At 53.8% G+C, this 24,120-nt stretch overlaps 1 protein-coding gene across 5 annotated transcripts in view; it reads right to left on the bottom strand.

The window, feature by feature from the left end:
* LOC144770963 (double-stranded RNA-specific adenosine deaminase-like) overlaps nucleotides 1-24,120 on the bottom strand; it is a 344,975-nt gene that overhangs the window by 269,172 nt on the left and 51,683 nt on the right. For all 5 annotated transcript variants that reach the window (XM_078655821.1, XM_078655824.1, XM_078655823.1 and 2 more), the window contains one exon: nucleotides 3,679-4,142. In XM_078655821.1, the coding sequence (XP_078511947.1) occupies nucleotides 3,679-4,142 (464 nt within the window). The remainder of the gene's footprint in view (nucleotides 1-3,678; nucleotides 4,143-24,120) is intronic.

Raw genomic sequence — 24,120 nt, forward strand, 5'->3', positions numbered from 1 at the left:
TAGGGCTGAAGCATCTCATTTCAGGCAGACCTCACCGAACAGCTCTTACAATATCTTCACCGCTGTATCACTCTCTGTCCACGCTGCTAGGGCTGAAGCATCTCATTTCAGGCAGACCTCACCGAACAGCTCTTACAATATCTTCACCGCTGTATCACTCTCTGTCCACGCTGCTAGGGCTGAAGCATCTCATTTCAGGCAGACCTCACCGAACAGCTCTTACAATATCTTCACCGCTGTATCACTCTCTGTCCACGCTGCTAGGGCTGAAGCATCTCATTTCAGGCAGACCTCACCGAACAGCTCTTACAATATCTTCACCGCTGTATCACTCTCTGTCCACGCTGCTAGGGCTGAAGCATCTCATTTCAGGCAGACCTCACCGAACAGCTCTTACAATATCTTCACCGCTGTATCACTCTCTGTCCACGCTGCTAGGGCTGAAGCATCTCATTTCAGGCAGACCCCACCGAACAGCTCTTACAATATCTTCACCGCTGTATCACTCTCTGTCCACGCTGCTAGGGCTGAAGCATCTCATTTCAGGCAGACCTCACCGAACAGCTCTTACAATATCTTCACCGCTGTATCACTCTCTGTCCACGCTGCTAGGGCTGAAGCATCTCATTTCAGGCAGACCTCACCGAACAGCTCTTACAATATCTTCACCGCTGTATCACTCTCTGTCCACGCTGCTAGGGCTGAAGCATCTCATTTCAGGCAGACCCCACCGAACAGCTCTTACAATATCTTCACCGCTGTATCACTCTCTGTCCACGCTGCTAGGGCTGAAGCATCTCATTTCAGGCAGACCTCACCGAACCGCAATTTACAGCTCTAACAATATCTTCACCGCTGTATCACTCTCTGTCCACGCTGCTAGGGCTGAAGCATCTCATTTCAGGCAGACCCCACCGAACAGCTCTTACAATATCTTCACCGCTGTATCACTCTCTGTCCACGCTGCTAGGGCTGAAGCATCTCATTTCAGGCAGACCCCACCGAACAGCTCTTACAATATCTTCACCGCTGTATCACTCTCTGTCCACGCTGCTAGGGCTGAAGCATCTCATTTCAGGCAGACCCCACCGAACAGCTCTTACAATATCTTCACCGCTGTATCACTCTCTGTCCACGCTGCTAGGGCTGAAGCATCTCATTTCAGGCAGACCCCACCGAACAGCTCTTACAATATCTTCACCGCTGTATCACTCTCTGTCCACGCTGCTAGGGCTGAAGCATCTCATTTCAGGCAGACCTCACCGAACAGCTCTTACAATATCTTCACCGCTGTATCACTCTCTGTCCACGCTGCTAGGGCTGAAGCATCTCATTTCAGGCAGACCTCACCGAACAGCTCTTACAATATCTCACCGCTGTATCACTCTCTGTCCACGCTGCTAGGGCTGAAGCATCTCATTTCAGGCAGACCTCACCGAACAGCTCTTACAATATCTCACCGCTGTATCACTCTCTGTCCACGCTGCTAGGGCTGAAGCATCTCATTTCACGCAGACCTCACCGAACAGCTCTTACAATATCTTCACCGCTGTATCACTCTCTGTCCACGCTGCTAGGGCTGAAGCATCTCATTTCAGGCAGACCCCACCGAACAGCTCTTACAATATCTTCACCGCTGTATCACTCTCTGTCCACGCTGCTAGGGCTGAAGCATCTCATTTCAGGCAGACCCCACCGAACAGCTCTTACAATATCTTCACCGCTGTATCACTCTCTGTCCACGCTGCTAGGGCTGAAGCATCTCATTTCAGGCAGACCCCACCGAACAGCTCTTACAATATCTTCACCGCTGTATCACTCTCTGTCCACGCTGCTAGGGCTGAAGCATCTCATTTCAGGCAGACCTCACCGAACAGCTCTTACAATATCTTCACCGCTGTATCACTCTCTGTCCACGCTGCTAGGGCTGAAGCATCTCATTTCAGGCAGACCTCACCGAACAGCTCTTACAATATCTTCACCGCTGTATCACTCTCTGTCCACGCTGCTAGGGCTGAAGCATCTCATTTCAGGCAGACCTCACCGAACAGCTCTTACAATATCTTCACCGCTGTATCACTCTCTGTCCACGCTGCTAGGGCTGAAGCATCTCATTTCAGGCAGACCTCACCGAACAGCTCTTACAATATCTTCACCGCTGTATCACTCTCTGTCCACGCTGCTAGGGCTGAAGCATCTCATTTCAGGCAGACCTCACCGAACAGCTCTTACAATATCTTCACCGCTGTATCACTCTCTGTCCACGCTGCTAGGGCTGAAGCATCTCATTTCAGGCAGACCTCACCGAACAGCTCTTACAATATCTTCACCGCTGTATCACTCTCTGTCCACGCTGCTAGGGCTGAAGCATCTCATTTCAGGCAGACCCCACCGAACAGCTCTTACAATATCTTCACCGCTGTATCACTCTCTGTCCACGCTGCTAGGGCTGAAGCATCTCATTTCAGGCAGACCCCACCGAACAGCTCTTACAATATCTTCACCGCTGTATCACTCTCTGTCCACGCTGCTAGGGCTGAAGCATCTCATTTCAGGCAGACCTCACCGAACAGCTCTTACAATATCTTCACCGCTGTATCACTCTCTGTCCACGCTGCTAGGGCTGAAGCATCTCATTTCAGGCAGACCCCACCGAACAGCTCTTACAATATCTTCACCGCTGTATCACTCTCTGTCCACGCTGCTAGGGCTGAAGCATCTCATTTCAGGCAGACCTCACCGAACAGCTCTTACAATATCTTCACCGCTGTATCACTCTCTGTCCACGCTGCTAGGGCTGAAGCATCTCATTTCAGGCAGACCCCACCGAACAGCTCTTACAATATCTTCACCGCTGTATCACTCTCTGTCCACGCTGCTAGGGCTGAAGCATCTCATTTCAGGCAGACCTCACCGAACAGCTCTTACAATATGTTCACCGCTGTATCACTCTCTGTCCACGCTGCTAGGGCTGAAGCATCTCATTTCAGGCAGACCCCACCGAACAGCTCTTACAATATCTTCACCGCTGTATCACTCTCTGTCCACGCTGCTAGGGCTGAAGCATCTCATTTCAGGCAGACCTCACCGAACAGCTCTTACAATATCTTCACCGCTGTATCACTCTCTGTCCACGCTGCTAGGGCTGAAGCATCTCATTTCAGGCAGACCTCACCGAACAGCTCTTACAATATCTTCACCGCTGTATCACTCTCTGTCCACGCTGCTAGGGCTGAAGCATCTCATTTCAGGCAGACCCCACCGAACAGCTCTTACAATATCTTCACCGCTGTATCACTCTCTGTCCACGCTGCTAGGGCTGAAGCATCTCATTTCAGGCAGACCTCACCGAACAGCTCTTACAATATCTTCACCGCTGTATCACTCTCTGTCCACGCTGCTAGGGCTGAAGCATCTCATTTCAGGCAGACCTCACCGAACCGCAATTTACAGCTCTAACAATATCTTCACCGCTGTATCACTCTCTGTCCACGCTGCTAGGGCTGAAGGAAATAAATCACACAAACAGCCAAGCTGCTGGGCGCCATCCTTCACACAATCCTGGGTTATAGGTGCACATCATGGCTTCCTGGTCAGAATATCGACTGACAATTCTTGGCCAAAGCACAGAATGGGTCTCTTGGGAGTCCACTCCCTTCTCTAAACATGATAACATACCTTGGATCATGAGATGGCCCCATCTCCTGCACGAGCTCGATCTCGCAGTGCTGAGACATGAACTGAGTGTACTCGATCAGGCCGCTCACCGGGTTCTTCTCAATGCACTGCAACAGCTTCTCCAGTGGCGACACATATGGCACAAGGTCAACAGGTGCATCGTCATCACGCGCCTCGGGTCTGTTGGCCATCCATTGAAACTCGGGGTGACTGCTCAATGCGTTTGGCCACTCTGGGCTATCATCTGCAGGAGGACTGTCATTGAAGCGGTGTGGACTCCCCTTTACCCGCTTCCTTGGGGGTTCATGTGAAGATCCATCAGAACGGAAAGGATTGGAGCGCTGCCCACTCTGGTGCCAGGCAGCGGATGGCCTCCCGCCTGGAGCCTGCTTACCATGGAAATCCATACGGTGTTCTCTCTGGAAAGCCATGTATGGGATTTTAAAACCTTCCGAAATGATTTCCTAAGGAATGAAAAGAAAAAAAGAACTATGATTCCAGTCAACTATTTATCTGCTGCAACTGTATCATGGTTAAAAACGATCACCCCCCTTCCAGCGTACGCGTATCTATTTCACAACAAAGAAGGAGCACACGTCTGGCAATGAATGGATGAGTGAAAGGGTGAATGGATGGAAAATGAGAGAATGGATGGATGAGTGAGTGGAAGAATGGCTGAAAAGAAAGCTGCAGGGAAAAGCACCTTTGTGACTTCTGCCAGTTAGTGCAACTTTCTGTGAAGCCCCCATAAACAAAGTCAGATTCCACATTTTAAGTTCCACTTGCAGGAACACCCAGAATACGTTCCCTATAGTGGGTTTGTCACAGCAATCCGACCTTAAGTTCATCTATGTGTGCCGCTTTACATCTCACAATGGCGCTCTGATATGAGATGCTTATAACAAAGTCTATCCAAGCAGATCTTCCCGACCACTTCTCTCACCAAACATGCCTGCTCAGGACCATGAATTGTGAACAAAAATCAGACTGGACAACCCCGCGCAATAACCACATAAATAGATTATCGTAAGAAATACCACAAAAAGACCTACATAGTTGCTCAAAGCTGCACGCATGCCGAAAAAACAGGAAGTGAACGATTGGCTCAACCTCATATAAACTTATTTTAACTTGTTCTTAAGTGGTTGTCTATTTACTCTCTTATATAGCATTGTGCAACCTCATCTGATGTGTCTGTAAAACTTTCCATATGTCCCAAAGTTTTTTCATGAATTCTGAACCTCGGTCCAGAATTTTTACAATCACAATCCTGAATTTTCCCCCATTCCAGTTGGTCACCCTACACACTGTCTGTGATTTTAACCTACTTGTTTGACTTCTTTTCCATCCCCCATTTCCTTTTGTCTCCTCTCTCTCTTCCCCCTTCCCTCTCTACTTCTGATAAGCAGCCCTGCCAAGTACCACACTTCAGGCGTTAGACCAACACATTTCAGTGCGATGGTCCGCATCACTGCAATGAAATGCGTTGTCACGCATGTAGAGCGCCTTGGCTGCCTGCCGGAGCGCTGCTAGTTAGCACCTCCACTGACTGCCAAAGCTCTTAGATAGACTGTTACTGTTGCGTCAGGCTTGGGAGTTGCTTAGTTTGTGGCTGGCTACAATGTTTTATCATACACTGCAGCAATGGCGGACGTCAGGTCGCGAGACTTCAGTGTAATGATTTAATTGGCCAACAGCGTAGGCGGCTCAGCGCAGGCAGTCGCTCGCGGCATATTTTTAAGGTTGTTTGGCAACTCCTAGTCACTGCCTGCCCCGCCGGCGTAATGATTTGGACCGGACGGTGACTGCAGCTGGACGGTGGTGCTCACTGCTGCAGGACTGCCTCAAGTGCTGCCCTGTGGTCGAGTGCAACCAATGCCGCTGCAACGTGAGTTGGTCAGAGTGTCCAACCTGGACCGGGCAGCCGTCACCGCTGGCCCGTACCGTCAATGGTACTAGCAGCTGACAGAGTAAGTCCAGACTCTGTTCCAGTCTTCTTCTACTTGGCTTCCTACAGCCCTAGCTGCATGTGCCAGCCTTTTGCACTGTCAGGAAGCCTTAAAGAGGTCCAGGTTTACACCTGCGTCTCTGGGAAGACCCCCTTCCCTTCTACCCCCTCCTTACCTACTGTACCCACCCACCACCACCTCTGGGGATATCCATGACCATTTCGCTTCCCCCAATTCGAGTACCCAGAAAAGCCACCGTCCGCTCTATAAGTTCTTGAAATATCCAGACACCCCGAGGCCCGTCTACGGTGCCTCATGCAGCCTCTTGTAGCACCGCTATCATCTGTCTAATTGTGCGTCTCTGATCCTCACGTGAAAGGCAGTGCTGATGAGAGAGGGATAATGAGGGCTGATAGAGCCAGAAGACACTGTGATGTGAACAGGGTGTGACTGTGAAAGAAGCCGGAGGGGTCAAAGTGGGGGACTCCAGTGCTGAAACGGAGTCAGCGGGAGGGGCAGTCAAGGTGGGAACATTGAAACAGGAGAAGAGGGCAGCGGACACTGAGATATGGCACTGCCAGATCAGGCTGCATGATTTCAAGGATGTGCGCAAGTCACAGGCTGGTCGGCCTATTAAAGAGGTAACACATGGAGCAGATGTGAATAGGGATTTTTTCAAGTATTGTGTTTGTTTATGGAGGACATTCCATATGATAGGTTTAAGGCACTTTTAAACTTGAGTACGTAGGCGACCCTTCGTCAATTATATAGCGCTTATGCTTACAACGAGGCTTCTTTGGGTGCATGGTTGATAGGGTATTGGTTATAGTACTTTGGATGTGTCATTAGGGTCGATTGATTAGCGCCTTCGCTGCAGGGGTAATTCCCCCACCGTGCGGGCGGGGTTGGGAGGGGCACGGCGCCGCAGTGCTCGTGACAAGCCCAGCTCGTCACGAGTCACAGTGGAGCTGTGCGCATGACGAGCTGGGCTCGTCACGACCCCGCCCACTGATTAATTCGCCTGCACAGGCGGGGAATCAATCGTGCGTGGGTGACGCGGAGTCGTTATGACGAGCCTATCTCGTCATGAGCACAGCCCCACTGCGACTCATGACGAGCTGGGCTCGTCATGAGCACGAAGAGGTTAATAGTACCAGCTGAGATCCATCCTGGCGCATCTCAGCTGATAGGTCGGGTGGGCAGTTTTGTTTTCAGCAGAACCCTTTACTTTATTTCTATGTGGGAGGAACTTCAGGGTTTTTCTGGCGATCAAATTATGCAAGCTAGAGACATTTTACGAGAAGGCTATTTCAGGTAAAGCAAACGTAGGGACACAAGCTTGTCTTTGTTACATCTTCATGTATTTGTCATCTGGGACACCTTCAGGAGTTGGTTCGTATTGCAAGGTTTTCCGTTTGGTTGGACTGGACTGTTTTTCACTGGTTAACTACAGAAGCTGAGTTTTTACCTTGCATAATCAAAAATTCACAGAGAAGCAATAAAATACTAGCTACTGCTTTGATTAACCTGAGAAAATGTGTCACTCATTTGGCAGTATGTCACTTATACACACACTGAAAGCACCAAAATGTCGCGCAATCAGTCTGAAAACTTTTTTTGGGTGGAGTTTTATTTAGCGTGAACTAGACCCGAAGGTATCCGAGCGCTTTACATGAGCACCAGTTATGTTACAGATGGACACACTCATTTTGTTCGGCGCGGGGAGATAAAGTGATTTGTCCAGAATGTTGAGAGGCATTGCCGAGACTCGAACCCGGTTCCCCAGCTCCGAAGTTGACTGCCCTAGCCGTTAGTCCACATTCTCTCTCCTAAAAACTTGCCATCTAGGAGTGGTCAGGGTGATATAAGAATTAAACACACTCACTGCAATGTTTGATTATTGTCTGTCCAGCAACATACTGACCGCTACTGAATAAGTGTCACTAGTACCTTTTCCAATCCATATTTAATTTACTTTTAGTGCATCATGATCATGAGCCTAATTAAACTGAGCACTAGGTTAGTGCCCTTCTATTACTGGTGCTTTGTATCAGTTTAAAAAAAAAAAAAACATTTTATTGTCATTTCTCATTAGTACAATCACCAACATTTGTAATATTATTAAACAGCAAATCTCTACAGTTAGGCATGAATGAGCCGTTTACATCAACACTTCATGTATTACAGGTCAATATAGGCAGTTCAACAGTTCCCAATGTCTACAATACTGCGCTATACTACGTCTACCCCCCTGATGACTCCCACGTACACATGCAACCCTGTCCCTTGAATAGGATTTCGATCATGGGTTATCTTCCGGGTGGAGTCACCTGTGGCGGATCGCAGATATTCCCCTTTCGCTGCATTCCATTTCCCCCATATTCTGGCCCATTTCCTGGGACAGCCCCTAGGAGTGTATTCGGCTTTTTCGGCCACCATGGCTAAGTCCATGTCTGTACCCCATTGACTAAATGTTGGCGGTGGCCCTGATCCCCAGTGCTTGGCGATTGTCATGCCCAGTGTAGCCCAATTCTGCAGCGCCAGGTTTAGGTCAGTAGGCTGCCAGATGTTTAAGAGGCAACACCGGGGGTCTCTTCGGACCTCAGCCCCCCCACCTCCGAGATTTCAGTTGTCACTTGATTCCAGTATGATTGTATTTGGGGGCATTCCCAGACGATATGATAGAATGTCACGATTTGCCCACAACCTCTAAGGCAGAAAGGATCCGCTGCGCGCCTCTTTGTATCAGTTTGAAAATATTCTTAGAGTTTCTTGCTACTCAAGTGCGTATAATATCTGATATTTATAGAAGGTTCCCTTGTCTTCATTGCTTGGGAGAAAGTGTCACTCATAGTTGTTGAAAAGTCAGTCATAATTACACTGAATTATGAAGATGTCACACATGCACCGTGGCAGCTCTGGATAAGAAGTTTGAGATGAGAGAGTCCCGCTCTCCAGCAGTGAGAACTACATACATGAAGCAGCCCCCCTACATACATGAAGCAGGCCCCCTGCATACATGAAACAAATGTAGCAGGGACCCTCCGGCATACAGGAAACCTCCCCCTCTTGCACATATGTTGCAGGGACCCCCTGCATACATGAAGCAGGCCCCTCTGCATACATGAAGCAGGGACCCTGCATACATGAAGCAGCCCCCCTACATACATGAAGCAGGCCCCCTGCATACATGAAACAAATGTAGCAGGGACCCTCCGGCATACAGGAAACCTCCCCCTCTTGCACATATGTTGCAGGGACCCCCTGCATACATGAAGCAGGCCCCTCTGCATACATGAAGCAGGGACCCTGCATACATGAAGCAGCCCCCCTACATACATGAAGCAGGCCCCCTGCATACATGAAACAAATGTAGCAGGGACCCTCCGGCATACAGGAAACCTCCCCCTCTTGCACATATGTTGCAGGGACCCCCTGCATACATGAAGCAGGCCCCTCTGCATACATGAAGCAGGGACCCTGCATACATGAAGCAGACCCCCTACATACATGAAGCAGCCCCCCTACATACATGAAGCAGCCCCCCTACATACATGAAACAGACTCCCCTGCATACATGAAGCAGGGACCCCCCCTGCATACATGAAGCAGGGACCCCCCCCTGCATACATGAAGCAGGGACCCCCCCCTGCATACATGAAGCAGGGACACCCCCCCTGCATACAGGAGGCAGGGACCCCCCCCTGCATACATGAAACAAATGTAGCAGGGACCCTCCGGCATACAGGAAACCTCCCCCTCTTGCACATATGTTGCAGGGACCCCCTGCATACATGAAGCAGGGACCCCCCTCCCAGCATACATGAAGCAGACCCCCCTGCATATATGAAACAAACCCCCCTGCATTCAGGAAACCTCCCCCTCTTGCACATATGTTGCAGGGACCCCCTGCATACAGGAGGCAGAGACCCCCCCTGCATACAGGAGGCAGGGACCCCTCGGCATACAGGAAGCAGGGATCCCCCTGCATACAGGAGGCAGGGACCCCTCTGCATACATGAAGCATGCCCCCTGCATACATGAAGCAGGGACCCCCCCACCCGCATACATGAAGCAGGGACCCTCCCCTGCATACATGAAGCAGGGACCCTCCCCTGCATACATGAAGCAGGGAGCCCCCCCGCATACATGAAGCAGGGACCCCCCGGCATACATGAAGCAGGGACCCTCCCCTGCATACATGAAACATGAAGCAGGGACCCCCCCCCCGCATACATGAAGCAGGGACCCCCCCCCCGCATACATGAAGCAGGGACCCCCCGGCATACATGAAGCAGGGACCCTCTCCCTGCATACATGAAGCAGGGACCCCCCCCCCCCGCATACATGAAGCAGGGACCCCCCGGCATACATGAAGCAGGGACCTCCCTGCATACATGAAGCAGGGACCCCCCCCTGCATACATGAAGCAGGGACCCTCTCCCTGCATGCATGAAGCAGGGACCCCCCCCCCCCGCATACATGAAGCAGGGACCCTCTCCCTGCATACATGAAGCAGGGACCCCCCGGCATACATGAAGCAGGGACCCCCCTGCATACATGAAGCAGGGACCCCCCCCCGCATACATGAAGCAGGGACCCTCTCCCTGCATACATGAAGCAGGGACCCCCCTGCATACATGAAGCAGGGACCCCCCGGCATACATGAAGCAGGGACCCCCTCCCGGCATACATGAAGCAGGGACCCCCCTGCATACATGAAGCAGGGACCCCCCCCCCCGCATACATGAAGCAGGGACCCTCTCCCTGCATACAGGAAGCAGGGACCCTCCCTGCATACATGAAGCAGGGACCCCCCTGCATACATGAAGCAGGGACCCCCCCCCCGCATACATGAAGCAGGGACCCTCTCCCTGCATACATGAAGCAGGGACCCCCCTGCATACATGAAGCAGGGACCCCCCGGCATACATGAAGCAGGGACCCCCTCCCGGCATACATGAAGCAGGGACCCCCTCCCGGCATACATGAAGCAGAGACCCCCTCCCGGCATACATGAAGCAGGGACCCCCTCCCGGCATACATGAAGCAGGGACCCCCTCCCGGCATACATGAAGCAGAGACCCCCTCCCGGCATAAATGAAGCAGGGACCTCCCTGCATACAGGAAGCAGGGTGTTAGAAATAGGATTCCTGGCTGGCCAGGGCTTGCGCCAAAGTCAGTCAGAGACCACCACTTCCACGTCAGGGCAAGGGAGTTACACGCCAAGATAACCCCTGCTCACCCCCTTGGTAACGTAACACGAGCAGTAAGGCTAAACTCGGAGGCAATGTGAGTTAAGTGTTTGCGCGCGCACCCAGCAACAACACCCAAGGCCCACCACAAAGGAAACTCCACACAAGGTTATGTATAAAAATAGCCTTTGTATTACACCAAAACACATTAGATAAAAATGAATATGCTACTTACCAGTATGCATCTGTTCTTGGCATGTAGGGCTGCTAACATTCATATCTTAGCATTAGATCGCCGCCTAGTGTTGGGTCCGGATGATCGCACATTGTTGTCCTGGAAGAGTCTTCGAAGTATCCTGAGATAGGTGGCTCCTCCCCTGGACTACAGTGCGCATGGGCATCGGCTCCATCCCCAGATTGTTTTTCGCCATTGTGGCAGAAGATGGAGTGAAAAGTGAAAGGATGTCCATGCTAATGAATAAATACAATAGTATATCTGCAGCTGCGACAGGCACCGGGGAGGAGGGCGGGCGATATGAATGTTAGCAGCCCTACATGCCAAGAACAGATGCATACTGGTAAGTAGCATATTCAGTTCGAGGCATGTGGGCTGCTAAATTCATATCTTAGCATAGAATACATAGCAGTCCCTCCATCAGCAGCGGTTGCCCGTGCCAGCTGCAGAAACCTGAAAGAGTGTCTTGAGAACAGCCTGTCCTACAGCAGCTTGCTGCTTGGAATGCACACCAACACAGTAGTGTTTTGTAAAGGTATGTGGTGTAACCCACGTGGCTGCTCTGCAAATATCCTCTAAAGGAATGTTCCCTAGGAAAGCCATGGATGCCCCCAATTTGCGTGTGGAGTGCGCCCTTGGGGGTATTGTTAGAGTGCGCTTGGCCTTTTGATAACATATTTGGATGCACTTAACAATCCACCTGGCTATTCCTGCTTTGGAAATAGGGTTGCCTTTGTGTTGTGGTGCGAAGGCAACAAAAAGTTGTTTTGTCTTTCTAAAGGGTTGTGTCCTGTCTATGTAGTACATCAACGTCCTCCGTACATCTAAGGTATGGAGCATTCTTTCCGCCACCGTTTGTGGGTTTTGAAAGAATGCCGGCAAGTCAATAGTTTGGTTGAGATGAAACTGTGACACCACCTTCGGAAGGAATTTGGGGTTAGTGCGTAGCACTACTCTATTTGGATGAATCTGAATGAATGGCTCTTGGATTGTGAGCGCTTGTAGCTCACTAACACGCCTCAGTGACGTAATAGCTATTAGGAAAGCTACTTTCCACGTTAGGAACTGGAGTTCACACGAGTGCAGTGGCTCGAAAGGTGGTCCCATCAGTCTGGTGAGGACCACATTGAGGTTCCACACCGGAGCTGGTGGTGTTCTTGGGGGAATGACTCGTTTCAGACCTTCAAGGAAAGCTTTAATGGCAGGCACCCTGAAGACAGAGAGATGTTGCCTGTTTTGAAGATAAGCCGCTATGGCGGATAGATGTATCCGAATGGAAGTGTACGCTAGATTGCACTTGTAAAGATGCAACAGATAGCAAATGATGTCATGGATGGATGCATCTAGCGGGTTGATGTCATTGGCTGTACAGTAAATGACAAAACGCTTCCATTTTGCAGCATAGCATGCTCTGGTAGTTGGCTTCCTTGCCTCTTTAATGATGTTCATGCATTCTGGAGGCAGGTTAAGGTATCCAAACTCTAGGACTTCAGGAGCCAGATCGCCAGGTTGAGCTGTTGCGGATCTGGATGCTGAATTTCTCCATGGTTCTGCGTTAAAAGTCTGGGCGTGAGGCGCAGTCTTTGATGCGGCACCACCGAGAGTTCGAGGAACGTGGTGTACCATGCTTGGCGCGCCCACGTTGGAGCAACCAGGATGAGAGTCATCGCGTGCTGCCTTAGCTTTCTTGCCACCAGCGGTATCAGGGGGGCTGGTGGAAAAGCGTACGCAAATTTGCCTGACCAGTTCATCCATATCGCATTCCCCTGCGACTGTGGGTGAGGGAACCTGGCGGCAAAGTGTTGGCATTTTGCGTTTTCTTTTGTGGCAAACAGGTCTATCTCCGGATGACCCCACTGCTGGAAGTACGGGTGGAGTACAGATGGGTGTAACTCCCACTCGTGCATTTGATGGCTGTATCTGCTGAGCAGATCCGCCATCTGATTGTCCTTGCCCGGGAGGTGTTCTGCCATGAGGAAAATGTTCCTTTGAATGGCCCACTTCCACATGCTCTGAGCCAGATGAGACAGCTGTGGCGAGTGGGTGCCTCCCTGCTTTTGAATGTAGTACATCGCGTCATGTTGTCCGTCCGGACTAACACTACTTTGTTGCTCAGATGTACAATGAAGGACTTGATCGCCATGAAGATTGCCATCAGTTCCAGATAGTTGATGTGCATCTTTTGCTGCCGCGTCGTCCATAGTCCCTGCACTGTGTAAGTGAGCAGATGAGCTCCCCATCCATGGAGAGATGCGTCCGTTGTCAGGACAATCTGCGGCACGGGCTCTTGGAACAGTCGGCCCTTGCAAAGGTTGTGTGGAGTCCACCAATGCAGAGAGTCGTATGCCCGACTGGTAACCAACACTAGGTCTGTTAAATTTCCCTGAGCCTGTGTCCACTGATTTGCTAAGCACTCCTGGAGCGGGCGCATATGTAGCCGTGCGTGAGGGACTATGAAGATGCAGGAGGCCATCATGCCTATCAACTGCATGAACACTCTCGCTGGAAGCGAGTGTTGTGGTCTGAACTTCTGGATTAGAGCCTGCATGCTGTCTATCCTGACTTGGTTTGGGTGAGCCATGGCCGTCAGGGTATTGATTGTCGCACCTAGAAACTGCCGGACATGTGCAGGCTGAAGATGCGATTTTGGGTAGTTCAACGAGAAACCTAGATTGTGAAGGAGGTGAATGGTAGTCGACATGTCCGCGGCGCACTGTTGTTCCGACTTGGCTTGAACGAGCCAGTCGTCCAGGTAGGGGTAGACATGGATGTTCCGCCTCCTGAGGTGCGCTGCTACTGTCGCCAGACACTTGGTAAATACCCTTGGGGCTGTGGTGACTCCGAAGGGTAGGACCTTGAACTGGTAATGCTTGCCTTGGATAGTGAACCTGAGGTATTTCCTGTGGGACGGGTGTAGTGGAATGTGGAAATAAGCATCCTTGAGATCTAAGGTTGCTAAGAAGTCCCCTTGGTTTAACAAGGGAAGAATCTGTTGGAGTGTAAGCATATGGAAATGTTCTGACAGTATGTACAGGTTGAGGGGACGTAGATCTAGAATGGGTCTGAGAGATCCGTCCTTCTTTGGAATAAGGAAGTACAGGGAATATACCCCTGTGCCTTCCTCTCCCACTGGCACGAGCTCGATTGCGCCTTTTTGCAGCATCGCCACTACTTCCTGCTGCAATAAGTGCAAGTGCTCTGCGGACATAGGCCTTTGCCTTGGCGGGATGTTGGGTGGAGTGGATTTTAACTCTAGGCAATAACCATACTGGACTAGTTGTCGCACCCACCTGTCTGTGGTGATGTTTCTCCAGACGGGCAGGAACTGCTGCAGTCTCCCCCAGACAGGTGTTAAGTGGTCGGGGGGCAGTGACAGAGAGTCACTGTTTGCTTGGGGTAGAGGAGCGGGAGTTGTTGTTTCCTCTGCCGCGACCTCTGTTGCTGTTATTTCTGTAACCTCCCTTGTTCTGTTTTGTGAACGAGGATTGTGCTCCACCTCTTGAGAATTGCGATTGTTGACCCATTTGTCCTCTGTTGACTCCACGTGCACCTGAGCGACGAAAATTATTGCCACGAAACTGTTGTGATTGTAGGGCCCCCATGGACTTAGCAGTTTCTGTGTCCTTCTTTATCTTTTCGAGGGTGGTGTCAACATCTGGACCAAACAGTCTATCAGGATTGACTGGCTGATTAAGTATGGTTGTCTGAATATCAGGTTTAAACCCTGATATGCGGAGCCAAGCTTGTCGTCTCAGCATGACGCTAGTGTTGATCGCCCTAGCTGCTGTGTCTGCGGCGTCAAGTGCACACTTGATGGCTGCGTTGGAGATCAGTTTCCCTTCCTCTATAAGCAGTTTTGTGCCCTCTTGAAAGTTTGGAGGCAGGTGTTGTACAATCTGCTCTAGGGTGTCGTAATGCGCCCTATCGTAACGTGCTAAGAGTGCTTGTGTATTTGCAATACGCCAAAAGTTGGCAGCCTGTGCCGCCACTCTTTTGCCCCCTGCCTCTAGCACCTTGGACTCCTTGTCTGGGGGAGGAGCTTCACCCGTTGTCTGGGAGTTGGCCCGTTTTCTGGCATTTGCGACCACAAGAGAGTCCAGTGGCAACTGTCCCCGAATGTATGCAGGGTCTGCAGGTGCTGGTCTGTACTTTTTTTCGATACGTGGATTGACCACTCTCGCTCTGGTAGGTTGTTTAAAGATGTCAGCTGCATGCTTGATGACTCCCTTGAGCATAGGCAGCGTTTTCACAGTTCTTTCAGAGACTGAAAAAGTGTCAAAGAGAAAGTCCTCTTCCACTGGGTCAGCATGCATGTCCACATCATGATTAGCAGCTGCCCTCTCAATGAGTGCATGAAAACCTGCAGAATCCTCTGTTGGGGATGCACGTGCACTGAAAGGCTGTGGGTCTTGCCCCACACTTTGTGTGCCTTGGTCACCAACGTCATCATATGAATCTGGATGTGCATCTGGTTCATTGATGGGGAAGGTGTATTGGTCATCTTCATCATATCCCTCACCCTCAGAGTGTTCTGGTGAGGGAGTAGGGCTTCTTCTTGGAGGAGGCTGGATAGGCTCTATGAGGTTAGAAGCGTCCTGAGGAACCCTTTTCTTCTTTAGGGGGATGACATAGGAGTCCAGAGGCTCTGAAGTGATCCTCCTTTTGTATAGGGTTAATTTGCCTGTGTTGGCGTCGATGAAGTGCTCAGAATCGTCCTCTGATTCGAGTTCTCGACCTGAAGGTGCCCCTGCCGTCGAAGAATCCGACTTCTTTGGCGTCGATTTCGTAGAAAAAACCTTCGGAGCCTCTTTGGGCGGCAGAAGGAAGAGAAGCTTACTCTTAGGCTTTGCCGGAGCGTCCTTCGGCGTCTGAGGCGACGGCAACGGAGCCGACGTAGCAGCGGCCTTTTCCCTGATTCTCTGTAGCGAAGCGGCGATGGGGGACGCTTCACTTACAGTGGCTTTTGGCGCTGACGAGGATGTCTTGACCTTCCCCTCGGATCCGACGTTATGGTGGCCTTTCCGAGTTTTGGACGCCGTTGCAGTTGCCGCCGACCCAGAGTCCATGGATCGATGCGCCGATGTGCCAGCCGTCGATCCGTGCGCTTGTGTCGGCTCCGTCTCCACTACGCGACCGGCTAACTGAGTCCCAGTCGTAACCGGAGCCGTGCCGCTGGCCTTGGCGTGCTTAGACGGTGTCGCAGCGGTTGATCCGTGCCGACCACCCTTTTTAGAGGATCCCTCATCCGGCGCCGATTTTGACCCCGTGGAATCGACCGACTTCTTCGACTTCTGCGGACCCGAGGTCGACGTAGCCGATGCGGCGGCGGGTGCAGTAGTTTTCTGTGGGCCGGCCGCCATTTTAGGGACACTCGAGTCCATAAGTTTCGGTTTCGGGTCGGCCATTTTAGGTGTAGTCGACACCGTTGTTTTCTGTTTCGGTTTCGATCCGGCCTGCCCAGCAAGTATGTCCGTGGCCGGGCCTGGAGGCGGGGCCGTGGCTTGCGGCACGGGGTCTTGGGTAAGGCCAACTGGCGATCCCGTGACCCGATCGTGATCTTCGAAACCTTCGGGGCATAGCTCGTCCCCTGAGCTATCTTCCGCGGCCCCATAAATCTCTTCGACGTCCCCTACCTCGTCGACGTATTCAAGGCCTTGACCCGCGACTCCGTCGTCGTCTACCGGATCCGCCTCGACCTCCGTTTCGGGTGGGGATATTTGGAGATGATGACCCTGTTCATCTTCTTCTTGGTCGCCGAAGATGTTTTCTGGATCCGGGGCCGCTTGTCTGGCCTCCAGGCGCACCGCGCGCCGAAGCTTGAGAGTCTTTTTAGACCTGAATTGTGCGCAAGCCTTGCACTTGCCGTCGTCATGGTCCGGTGAAAGGCATTTGTTACAGACCGGGTGCAGGTCTATATGTGGGTACTTGGACCCACAGAGCGGACAGTACTTAAACGGACTCCGCTCCATGCTGGAAAGTTGTGGTCGTGTCGCGATGAGAAGGCCTCGATGTCCGAAGAGTGAAAAACTCCGCTGAATCCGACTCCAAGAGTAGGAAGAACTCGAGACCGTGCGCAAACAATACCGACGCTATAAATACAAGGCCTTTTGGCCTGAAAAAGTTAGTTTTTCTCGGTTCCGACAGAGAGAAGTCGAGACCACATCCGAACCCAATGGCGGAAAAAAACAATCTGGGGATGGAGCCGATGCCCATGCGCACTGTAGTCCAGGGGAGGAGCCACCTATCTCAGGATACTTCGAAGACTCTTCCAGGACAACAATGTGCGATCATCCGGACCCAACACTAGGTGGCGATCTAATGCTAAGATATGAATTTAGCAGCCCACATGCCTCGAACCACACACTTTACAATGTGCCAACAGGCACGGGCAGAATTTACAGGGGATATGTACAATCAGGACCACCTGGACCACTGTCAGGAATCAGCACTTTTAGAACTAGAAATACTGTTAGAAATAGCATTTTATAGATCATAGAATAAAAATCACTTTAGCACACAACCAGTAATCACTGGTACCAGGTAAGTACCACCTAAGCAACCGTAACCACCTTAGGAGAATAGTACGCAGGGAACCTGGACCTCCCTAGCAACCCCTGTACTAGGAGGAAACAACCACCTAAGTATCACTATACATGTAGGGGCATAGGCAAGAACACATTACACATGATGCATCACAACATTCAGAGGTGTAGGGAAGGAAAACACATGATGCATAAACATACATTCAGCGGTGTAAGAACAATTGCGCAGATATCACATTAGTCACCACCTGTGACTGTACCCAGGCCAACTGGCCTTGTTGCGGCTAGGACGCCCTGTGTCCCAAAGTCAGGGGGGCCTAAACGTGGCAGCTGCCCACTAATTGCTGGGCAGCTGTGTAACAATCATGGGGCCAACGCTGGAGCCTCGCAGGCTCTGCACAAATGACTGGGCCCTCAGGAGCCTCTCAGGCTCCAAGTAAACAAATGCCCTCACGAGCCTCTCTGGGCTCTAGACAACAACTGGGGCACCTGAGCCCCTCGTGGGCTCTCAAAAACAATTGCCGCCTTGTGGGAGCCTCTCTGGCTCTGAGTAATGATGTGCCCCCTGAGCCTCTCCGGGCTCCTCAACAACAGATGGCGCCTTGAGCCTCTCGGGGCTCTGGAACAAATGTGGCCGGTCGATGGAGTCCCCCCCTGGGGGACTCGAACTCAAGTGATGCCCCACGGGCCTCCCAACACTACAGGCCTCGCACTGGAGGGGAGGGGCGGGGCGGGCACCGGCAATGTGCCCCGACGCCCCCCCTCTCCTTCAAGGCACTCACCGGGTCTTGGGACGGGGCTCCTCCGTGGCCCCTCTTCTTTGTGGTGCCTCTTCAAGGACTGCCGGCAGGTGCGAGGCGTACGGCCACAGGCAAGGCGGTGCGTCTCGTAGGAGGCAAAAAGGTGGGTGCGGTTGTGTACGCCTCTGGCGTACGATGCGTACTCGGCAAGGTGCAATTTAGTACGCTTCACGCGTATGGAGCGTACCCGGCAAGGTGGGGTTTCCTACGCTTCAGGCGTATGCGGCGTAAGTTCGTGGCGTGCAACGGCCCAGTGCAGTCTCCTACGCTTCAGGCATATGGGCGAACTTCCTGCATTGCTAGGCGGAGCGCGAGTCGTACCCGGCCGGTCACAACACGCCTGTACGGTTCGCAGGAGCACAGAGGCCAATGCAGTTTGTTAGTACGCCTCCAGCGTACTCGTCGGACTTGCTGCACGTTGCGCACAGGGGCGAGGCGTACGGCCACACGGACAGGGCGGTACGTCTCGTAGCGGGCAATGAAGTGTGGTGCAAGAATGCAGGGTGGGCTCCTGCAAAAGTGATGAAAGCGCTCCCAAATGATACGATATGAAACGATAAAGCGCTCGGAGGCGCTAGGGAAAAGATAACGTGCTCCCAGGCGCTTATGGCATATAAAAGCGCTCCCAGGCGCTTGGAATACATATAAAGCGCTCCCAAGCGCTAGAAGGTTCCAGGGGCCAGGGCAAAGCGCTCCCCAGCGCGAGGATGCCCCAAAGGGTAGCAACAGTCCTTCAGTAGGTGGGGGGGCAAGGCTGGGCCCAGAGCCAGCTCACAGGGTCCTCCTAGGCAGGGAGGCAATCCCTAGTGGCGGTCCTCCTGGTGCCCTGCAGCAGCAGCAGCCCCCCCCTCAGCAAAAGGATCCAAGAAGAGAACCACATGTAAGGGGACACAGCCCCTTTTTATACATTAAATCCCTTTGTCTCGCTTCAGGGTGAGGTAAAAAAACAGTCACAGGTGGTTTGTGAGTGTTGGACCCGGCCTCATGGCGTGGTCCTACCCCTCCCGCATGGCGGGCCCAGGACGACATCAGCTCTCCACCGTACCTCGGGCGGCCCCCTCGGCCCAACCCTGCATGCCCCAACACCGTAGGTCCGGCTACCAACCCGGACCCCCACCACCGGCCTGACCCCAGCGTAGGCCCATCACGTCCTAAGCACGAGGCCGTGCCCGACTCCATCTTGGGCCCACCACGTCACAACCACGTGGCCTCGGCCCCAGCCCAGGCCCCGGCGAAGCCCCGACATCGAGGCACCAAGATCCACCCAGGTGGTCGAGTGGCCACTCGACAGATCCCGGAGGAAGGGGAGTTTCGATGGCCTCCAGCCCTCCCCGGACGCCTGGTATCAATCGCCCTCCGGCCTCCCTGGGCGCTGGCTCCACCCCCCTGCTGGGTGTCTGGACACCATCATCCCGGCCCCTCTGACCCCCAGGCGAGAGGGTCCGGACATCAAAGGACCTCCGTCCTATATCTGGGCCAGCCCCGGAGTAGGGCGTCAGTTGTATCCTGGACTGGAAGCCCTGCTGACGCTGTCACGGCCGACACCAGACAAACTCATCCTCCCCGTAACCCGACGACCTTCTCAGAGCCTGCTGGCGCTGCCGCGGCCTACCTGGCTGAACCTCCTGAGAGCCTGCTGGCGCTGCCGCGGCCTACCTTGCTGAACCTCCTGAGAGCCTGCTGGCGCTGCCGCGGCCTACCTTGCTGAACCATCTGAGAGCCTGCTGGCGCTGCCGCGGCCTACCTTGCTGAAACATCTGAGAGCCTGCTGGCGCTGCCGCGGCCTACCTTGCTGAACCCTCTGAGAGCCTGCTGGCGCTGCCGCGGCCTACCTCGCTGAACCATCCTGCAAGCCTGCTGGCGCTGCCGCGGCTCGACCTCTCGGAACCCCCCAGCTCGAGGATTGAGAGCTGTGTGTAGGGTATCCCTTTCTCTGACCTGAGTAAGACTGTCCCGCTACCGTACCCCCCTTTACGAGACTTTACAGATCCCTCGATCTGCCTGTACATACTACCAAGAACCAGCAACCTTTTATTATCTATAAAAGCTTAAGAACTTGACCTTTTGTGTGGTGTCCATCTGTAGTGTTGTGATTACTCTGCTGTACGATCCTAGGAGAGGACCCTCATTCAGGAGGCCTCTCGGTAAACGCTCGGCTACTTCTCGACGGAGAGGTGGACCTAGGGGTGGTCAGTCAGACATCTTCTGCCTCCCCCGGGGTCGCCTTTCTAACATTGGTGGCAAGCGCCGGGATCCGAGCCCACGCAGATCATACAGAGAGTAATTCACTCACTACCAAGAAAAAACCACTGCAACCATGAGCACAGAATTCCAGAAAGAGAAAATGGAAGACTACAGTCACAAGGAGCTAAAGCAATTCTGCAAAGACCTAGGCATCGCTACCACTGGCTTAAGCACCAAAGAAGACTTTAAATCGGCCCTGCAGGCCTGGGTGGACGCCGGCGAGGCACCACCCCCGAGGGAAGATAACCCGGGCCCGAAAGGGGGCCCGGAGGCCGAGACGAACCCAGCGGGAGGGAGACCCGCAAACCCAGACACGGGCCTCTCCCACGAAGATGCCCGAGAACGAGAGAATAACCGGCTCCACGAGTTGGAGCTCGCTCGACTCAGACAAGAAGGAGAGATCCAACTGGCAGAAAGGAAGTTAGCCCTCGAGCAGCTACGGCTAGAAGGAGACCTGGAAGAAAGACGAAGCCAGAGAGACCTCGAGGAGAAAAAACTCATGCTCGAGCACGAGCGCGTCCTCAAAGAAATGGAATTTAAAGCCAAGGCCAACGAGACTAACCTCTCCGGGGGGAAGACCTCACCTCCCCCGGTGGACACAAAGGTACATATACCCAAGGATGTCGTCAAAGAGTACTATAAGAACGACGACATCCAACAGTGGTTCAAAGCCTACGAGGTCGCCATGACCGCCCATCGAGTACCCCTCAAGGACTGGGGCGCTGGCCTGTGGGGGAAGTTTATCAACGAGGGGAGAGACGCCCTGCTGGGGCTCCCTGATACCGAGATGACCTCGTACGAGCACATGAAGACCGCCCTCCTCACTCGCTACGGACTCACCCCCGAGATGTACCGGCAGCGATTCCGAGACTGCAAAAAAATCCCCGGTACCACGTGGGTGGAGTACGTGAACTATTACAGCAGAGCCTTCGAGGGGTGGGCTCGGGGCTGTCAGGTCACCACCTACCAGCAGTTGGTCGACCTCATTCTGTGGGAACATCTGTCCAATAACTGCTTCGTCGAACTCCGGCAACACCTCCTCAACAGCAAACTGACTGAGCCGCGAAAACTCGCTGTCGAGGCGGATAGATGGGCGAGCACCCGAGTTCCCCGGGGTCCGATGGAAGACTCCGGCCGGGGGTCCCCGGGAAACCACCGACCCCGAGGCGGCAGAGTAGGCCAGAGCCGGGGACGGGACGCCCCCCAGGGGTCCTCCCCTGCCTCCACGTCGCCACCCTTGGACCAGAGAGGGGGCCCCCCAGCCAGACCAGGGCCCCGCCCGAATGTTACGTGCCACAGATGCCAGCGACAGGGTCATTATGCGAATGACCCCCTCTGCCCGATGAACCAGCGACCCGGCACCACCGGTCCCCCAGCCCGCCAGATAATGGCCGCGGCCCTGGGTGAAGAAGGAAGTGAGGAAGAGGACAACGGCCCCGAGCAGGCCGAGTGGGAGCCCGCCGCCATGACCTTAGCCTGCCTGGGGACTCACGACCTGATCCCCCGAGGCCCGATCCCCGGCAACACCCAGAAATACCGCCAGTGGGTCACCATCAATGGTCGCCGAACCGAAGCCCTCCGTGACACTGGAGCCAGCGTGACAGCAGTCCGCTGCCATTTGGTGACCCCCGAACAGATCCTTCCTAACGTCCTGTGCCCAGTCCGGTCCGCAGATAACTCAGAGACTTTGTGCCAGATGGCCCGCATCCCCTTCGAGTGGGGGGGAGTGTCGGGCGTGCTAAAAGTGACTGTCCGCGACGATGCCCCCGTGGACTGTCTCCTCGGGAACGACCTGGAAAGTTCCCCATGGGCGGGCGTCGAAAGGAGAGAGCACCTGGGGATGCTAGGCCTTCCCGAGTGGGTCTGCGCGACCACCCGTTCCATGTCCGCCCGAGCATCCACCCCAGCGGGGAAGCTCCGACCGAAGAGCCGGAGTGGCCCGCACCGCCGCCACCCGTCATCCCCGAGGACACTGGCCTCGAACACGGCTCCCAAGAGCCCGACCAAGAAGATCTCCCCGAGCTCCAACACCTCCCCGAACTCGCTCAATGGCGCCAAGAAGGGGGTCCCACTCGCGAACAGTTCCGGCAGGAACAGAAAACCTGCCTCTTCTTTTGAGGGGATTCGACATCAAGCCGCTACTCAGGCCGCTGGAGACCCCGCGGGGTCCCACTGGGTCTATTGGGACAACGACCTTCTCTACAGTGAGCAGAAGATTGCCGAGCTAGGGGCCAGCCGGGTGCTGGTCGTGCCCCTCCGATTCAGAGACTTCCTCCTAAACCTAGCACATGATGTGCCCCTCGCCGGGCACCTGGGGCAGGACAAAACTTACAGCCGCCTGGTGACCCATTTCTACTGGCCGAAAATGCGCAACTATGTGCATAACCACTGCAGGACCTGCCCGACCTGTCAAGCCAGCGGAAAGAGCGGGGGGAAGGTAAAGGCCCCGCTCCAACCTTTTCCCGTGGTCACCACCCCCTTCGAGCGAGTGGGGATCGACATCGTAGGGCCCCTGGATCCTCACACCTCGCAGGGGCACCGCTTCATCCTCGTCCTGGTGGATCATGCTACCCGCTATCCCGAGGCCATCCCCCTCTGAACCATCACGGCCCCCGTGGTGGGCCGAGCCCTCATGAGTATCTTCTCCCGAGTCGGCTTCTCCCGGGAAGTCGTGAGTGATCGGGGCTCCAACTTTATCTCGAAGCATATGCGGTCCCTCTGGCAGCAGTGCGGGGTCGCCTATAAGTTCACCACCCCGTATCATCCCCAAGGAAACGGACTAGTAGAACGATTTAACAGAACACTGAAGGGGATGATCAAGGGCCTAGAAGAGCCCCTCCGGCGCAAATGGGATGTCCTGCTGCCTTGCCTCCTGTTCGCCTACCGAGAGGTACCCCAGAAGTCCCTGGGGTTCAGCCCTTTCGAACTCTTGTACGGACACCCGGTCCGAGGCCCCCTCAGCCTGGTCAAGGAAGGCTGGGAGACGGCAGTCCGAGATGCCCCACCTGATGTCTACCGGTACCTCCTGACCCTATGTAATCAGACTCGGAAGTTCCGGGAACTTGCCGAGGCCAACCTGGAGGCTAGTCAGGAGGAGATGAAACGCTGGTATGACCAGAACGCCTCGTCCATCGAATTCGAGCCGGGCCAGCAGGTCTGGGTCATGTCCCCGGTCGAACCTTGTGCCCTCCAGGACAAATGGACGGGGCCCTTCAAGGTGGTGGAGCGCAAGAGCCCCGTCACCTATCTGGTGGACATGGAGTCCCCCAGGAACCCCTCCGGGTTCTACACGCTAACCGGCTCAAACCACACTTCGCACGCACTGAACTGAGCCTGCTGCTAGCGACCGATGACGGAGCTGAAGACGACTCCGAACCACTACCAGATCTCCTCCGCACCACCGAGAAAGACGGTTCCTTCGAAGGGGTCCGGCTCTCCTCCACCCTGACCCCAGAGCAGCAACAAGACTGCCGGACG

This window comes from Lissotriton helveticus, chromosome 7 (genome assembly GCF_964261635.1).
Source record: "Lissotriton helveticus chromosome 7, aLisHel1.1, whole genome shotgun sequence".
In the NCBI taxonomy this organism is placed as follows: Eukaryota; Metazoa; Chordata; class Amphibia; order Caudata; family Salamandridae; genus Lissotriton; species Lissotriton helveticus.